The 6,117-nt window shown below is 36.4% G+C and overlaps 1 protein-coding gene across 1 annotated transcript in view; it reads right to left on the bottom strand.

The window, feature by feature from the left end:
• Positions 1–678: 678 nt before the first annotated feature.
• The window catches only part of EIF3H (eukaryotic translation initiation factor 3 subunit H), a gene marked incomplete at its 5' end in the record, with an annotated part of 80,824 nt that continues 75,385 nt past the window's right edge, over positions 679–6,117 (bottom strand). The window contains 2 exons of the mRNA XM_079533195.1: positions 679–900; positions 3,524–3,656. Of these exons, the coding sequence (XP_079389321.1) occupies positions 803–900; positions 3,524–3,656 (231 nt within the window). The 3' untranslated portion in view covers positions 679–802. The remainder of the gene's footprint in view (positions 901–3,523; positions 3,657–6,117) is intronic.

The following is a 6,117-nucleotide window of genomic DNA, read 5'->3' as shown; positions in this document are numbered from 1 at the left end:
TTCTTTTAAAAAACAGTAACATGAGTGCACTGCCATGCATTAAACACTTAATGTTCTTGTTAAAAAGCAAAGTAGCTCAAGTTCAGGAATAAGTGCGTGTGCAGATGGTAAAGTTAACACAGTGTAGTCATGGCATCCATTTACACCACACTACCTACTACAGGTTAATTACTTCTACAACATCTTCCGTGCAGATTTCAGCAGGATCATTGGGTTTCAGTCTAGATGGTGGTGGCAATAGAAAATGGGAACACAGCCTAGCATGACATCGTGGGGATCAGCCTTCACAGAATATTGATTTGTATGTTCCAACTGCGAAGCCTATGAGATATTTGCAACATGGAAGGTCCACTGCACCATACTGTCCAAATAGATTAGAGTGAAAACGGACAACTGTTCCAAGTGACTAGCATATTATGGTTGTAAGTTCTCAACCAAAACTGGGAAATCTTAAATTTCTTCTGTAAACTCAGCTATGCTGAACGTTTCTAATAACTTGTTTTTATTTCGGATTCCAAGCTAAATAAAATATGTATTATTTGCAATGACTAAGTATGAATAACTGCCAGGCACTTAGAAAACCTGAGTGACCACAGAGAATTCCAGTCCAATATGGCCAACAAATAAGGAAATACTAAAATATCATTAAAATTTGCTTTTTATTTTTCTTGCTGGAGAGTTTTGCACAAACCAAGCTGATTGTTTTACAACATTCTTTTCCCAGTATACAAAGTTTTCAACAGGAGCGCAAACAATATTAAACTGTAAAATTCATTCTGTTGAAGGTTATAGCAAAGTTTCTTCAATTGTTGTAGTCTTGGAGAGCTTGAGCCATGAAAAGCTTGCCCAGGTTCTGTGCATTGAACTCCTTAATATTCTGACAGTAGGTATTAATTTGACCTGTCAATAAAAAGAAGATTAAAACCTCATCAATTTTCAAATTCAGAAAAGACACCCCAGAATATGATTTTTTTAAAAACAGCAAGATCACAGATCACGTAGGATCACAGAGAAGCAACTGAAACAGGTTGAATACACTATACTCGGGAATTCACATCATCAATATTCCCAAACAGGTTTGGAAAGAAGAATAAATTAGTAGAGTAGGTAAACTGGTATGCTCAAAACCTCATAATTTTCCTACAACTGTGTAATTTACAATTTCTTAAAAGATATGACAATCAGAAGATATGATATATGACAATAAAAAGAACAGTTTTTGTAGCTGTATCAGAAGCCTAATGATATATAAGCCTAATAATATTAACTAATGATTTAGCTAATTTAGTTGCTCTAAAATTTAGTCGTTCTAAAAATACTATGTAGCTGATTTTCAATTCTGCTTCTGTGCATCTGCTGTCTCTATTATAATGTTATAACAACAAATATTTTCCACTAACACTAAACATTGTGGTACCCCTGTTTCACAATTTCTAGGCTTTTTTTTTTTTTTTTTTTTTTTTGTTTCCACCTAATATTTCACTTTGTTAGCTATTCCAAAAGCCATCAGGGTATGAAGACTTGTCAGTGCTATACAAATCAAATGTGCCCATTAAAACACTTTTATACAAGCACTGCTTCAAGTTATTTCCCTAGTTAGCCAGGAATAGCAAAACAAGAAGCCAGTTTAATCAAAATTAAGACTGTTTAGAAGCCCAATAAACTCTCAAGCTAATGCTCTATTTGAAAAGTTTTTAAATGCCTCAGAGACAAAAGAGCTAAGTTTTATTCTTTATCCACAAATTTTACTTCATCTGAATTTAAGTAGATGCTTCCAATTCTTCCCTTGACTGCAGTAAAAAAAGAAATGAAGAGTGCTTTGGCTGAAAGCTTTGTTTCTCCTTTAATAGTTTTTAATTTCTCCTAAGAGATTATTCACATTAAGCTATCACTATCATAACACACGTGTGCACGCTTATTTTGCATATTCTAAGCTATGCTAAATCTGAGTGTTTAAATACTTTACTGCTACTAGGATTCATTAACTGTTCAAAACTGTTCAGAACCATCTAAACAATAGTTTGTTGAAAGACTCTGGATTGAATAATGAATCAAGGACATTATTTCTTTTAAAAGGAGCAGTATGAAAAAATATCAGTACTACCTTAAATCTTTTGGACATTCCAAAATTGAAGACTTAATTATTATTTTTTTTTCATGTCAAATCACTCACTTTCTGTACTCTAACTGCCAAGACTTCTGTTTAATTTTCTTCAAGTACAGAACAATGGTGATAGCTAAGCTGAAAATCCTCCCATAGTTTAAAAAAGAAAATGGATTTCCTGTGACATTTTCCAAACTTATATTACTTTCAGTGCATCTAGGTTTTCTGCTCCCTGTGAGGTCCCAGCTATTTTTGCTCTTTCAGGGGCAGGCACTGAATTTTGTAGCAAACTGTGGCTGTACACGGCAGAACACCAGAAAACTGAACAGACTGGGGGTGAAACACAACCAGAAACACCTATGCTTTGTTCCCATTTATATTTTCATTCACATTTGGGTGTGGGAAGATGGAAGATAGATACCCTAGAACTCTGGCCACTAAGATCAAAGAAGTGGGCCCAATTCTATGTGAAGTTAAAAGCAACGTTCTCAGCTTCTGCAACAGCCATTTCAACACCTAGGGATGGTCACAGTAACTTAGAGCTGCAGATAACAAGGCAGACACATGCTCTGCTCTGACTCAAAGTTCCTAGCCTAAGCAGTTGATTCCTGCCTCTCAGCTGTGCACCCCATAACATGTGGAGTTGAGGGAGGAGCTGGGCTATGAGTGCAGAGAGCAGCTTACTGGCTGCAGCAGTTGCTACTCCAATTTGCGCAGAAAAGCCATGCTCCATAGGGCATTTCTCCAGCTCTCCTTTCAAATCCCACTTCAGCTTCTCAGAATGGAGCCAGGAAGGGGCTCTCGTTGTTGCTCCTGCCCTTTTCCAGCAACCCATGAAACACAGATGGTCAGACACAGGCTAGCTACGATGGCCGAGTAAGAAATAAACCAAGAAAGTCTCCATACATCAAGTATAAAGCTATATACAGCCATTTTGGTTAAACACAAAGGCCTGATTTTATGCTAGCTAAATGTAGCCATTTTAGTTAAACACATCAACCTGATTTTATACCAGCTAAATGCAGATGTTTTGGTTAAACACAGTGGCCTGATTTCATAAAAACATGTATGTTTATGCCAGTATCCGTAACATGCATCAGTTACTTCCCTAGATGGCTTAGAATTGTTCCACGTGTGGAAGTTCACTTTCTAACAGAGGCATGGACTGCCTACTAGCAATGAAGTTGTTTATCTTAGCCACTTCTTTCGGAATGCTTCAGCCACAAGGGCAGTTTGCTCCAATCAGTGCCTTCGACCAAACGAAGAGCAGAATTTAGAACGAGACCAACACCAAAACATAACACCATAGTGACAAAGATAACAAAACATTAAGATGCTTTCTAGAGTAACAACTGCAGTTTTTCCCAGGGTAACATTCATGCGTGAAAAGACAAGTCAGAAAGACTGCTGGAACATTACCTGCAATAAGGAGTGATTCCATTCTGGCAGGGGGCTGTGGTGGTTTAAAAAGTTTATTGATGTCCTCTTCAGGCAGAGGGGCTTCTCCTCGGCTTTGACGCTGTAAATTTTCTTGCTGACGTCTCTGCTGATACTGAAAAAAAAGCAACAGAAAAAGAATGCAGCAATGCTTTGGAAGTCCTGTTAAGTTTTTATTTTCAGATGCTCTTTGCTTAACTAGCAAGTATGTTTTCAAAACCTTTCTTATCCATACCGGATAAAGAGTCAAGGGAACTTCAAATACCCCCTTGTATAAGAAACAAAATGACCAAGTGAAAAAGTAGCACAAGCTCTAAAAGATAAGCCCAAATGTTACATTCAATTCACTGGCAACAAGCGTTAGTATTATTTTGGCACCTGAAAGAAGTGAGGCACTAGGAAATCATGCGGCACTGAAGTGGTAGGGATCATTTTTATTATTTTTTTTCAGAGTTAAATACTGTATCTGATGAAAAGATTACAGCATGTTAGATAAAAGCTTCCATTTATCCAAGCAAAAATGGAAAACGAGGTTAGAATATGAAGGTATATGAGAAACCATTGCCTCAAACAGTTATAAAAGTATAAGATGGTAATACCCAATTTTACATCAGTTATAGGTCTAAACAACAGTAATGTGAAAGGGAAAGAGAACTTGATTAAACAAGGTATTTTAAACCAAAAGGTATTAACTCAAACCATCACAAAGTGGTAACTGAAACTAAGTGTAACGGCTCATTTCTCCTTTCAGGTTATTCATATATCCTGCCACACGGATGTCATTTCTTTGCAGGTTACCCAATGACACACTGAAGCAGCAGTCTGTAAAAATTAATCTGCTACTAAAATATACTGACATTTGTTTTCAGTACTTCTCTTTTTCACGTAGATTATTAAACCTTCATAAAAATTAAGGCTGATCATTTTTTCATCTGTTGGATAAACATTTGTTCTCGCAGTACTACATGCATTCAAAAATACATATGTGAGGTTTTGTACCAGGTGTCAGAGCCAGGAGTAAACATTGTAAGCTTTGTCCACCAAAGCCCTCATATTCAACACAAAAAAACTTTAAAATAAACAAGCCAAATTGTACGGAGTATATTCTCTCACTTACTTAAACATATCTGTGCACAAGAGAACAGTTCATACTTGGTGGCATACTGAAATGAAGTAATTTTTTTTCCAGTACTAGTGACAAATGCATCTTTTTGGACATTGTTAAAAATAAAATATTAAATGCCCATATTTGTATGTGAATTTCATGTAGTTTCTTCTTTCTTTGCATTACCCCATTCACTTCTCAGCAGTCTGCCTATTATTCTCTATTGAAACGGCTTGCTCTTAATCATAATCACTCCATTTTAAAAATGAAGTTAAGACCACTAACTATGTCACAATGAGCCACTACTAAAGCAGTCATAGTTACTAAAGAAATGAAGTGAGACACCATGGAACCTACTTTGTTCTGCTTTTCCAAATAAATAGATCCCCTTGTTATCCACAAAACCTTTGAAGTGTATGCCATCTTTCTATTCAAATTAGGCAGCAAAGGAAAATAATTCTTCTGAAGATAACATGCAGGAAGAGTCTATGTCCTCAGGAATTGCAAAGCCAGAAGAGGCCCCTGATCACGTACTGCTTCCTTAAAGTAATCCCTATGCAAGCCATATTTAAGTGGGGGGGTAAAAAAAGAAAAAAAAAAAAAAAAAAAAAAAAGCCAATTCTGATTTAAAATAGCCAGTGATAAAGCATTTTACATGAAACATGGATACTCTTTGTAATAACTAGCTACTTTGTGTAGCAATAGCTGCAATATTTTATCTGTAAACCAGCCTGGTCCAATTTCAACTGGCCAATATTAAATCTTGTTATATCTCTGTCTGCTAGATTAAAGAGCTCAAATTTATTTTTCTTGCAGGTACTTCTTGAGTAAGCAGGTCACTCCTTAATTTTACACATGAATTTATCATATGAAGTGAATTGTATTCATGAATATTGCTTTCAAGGCTTTTAAATCATTCCCACAGAGCTTTTTTCCAATTTACCAGCATTCTTCTCTAATTAGACATGGTACTGCATTAGTTGCTGCTGCTGCTGCATTTGGTAAAGCAACTGCCTCAGAAATCACAGCATGGTTGAAAGCTGGAAGAGGACTTGAGGTCATCTGGTCTGTTCAAGCAGGAGTATCTACAGCTGGTCTTTCTATTCTGGATTCCCAAACCAGAGTCTTCTGGATTTTAAGCAGCTTTTTTTGGCATTTGGAATTAAAAGCCAGCACCACCTGATCAGTATCACTATCTACTGACATAAAATATGACTGAAATGTCATTTCTGATGAGGCCACTCTGCTGTCTTTTCAGTATGGACTGCTTCTTTGGAGGACTATATACGATGGTATTAAAACAGTTTGCTTCAGAACACTTACTTGTACTTCACTGTACTGCTCTTTCATCTCACTTACTAATCCTCTAATCCTTATGTCCACAGTATATCTATCAAGCGACTTTGCTTTTATCACAGATCACTAACAAACACATAAAATAGCAAAGACAGACAAATCCCCATCATGTGTC

This window comes from Tetrao urogallus (genome assembly GCF_951394365.1).
Source record: "Tetrao urogallus genome assembly, chromosome: 3".
NCBI classification, from domain to species: Eukaryota; Metazoa; Chordata; class Aves; order Galliformes; family Phasianidae; genus Tetrao; species Tetrao urogallus.
This window is presented reverse-complemented; position numbering and strand designations above follow the sequence as displayed.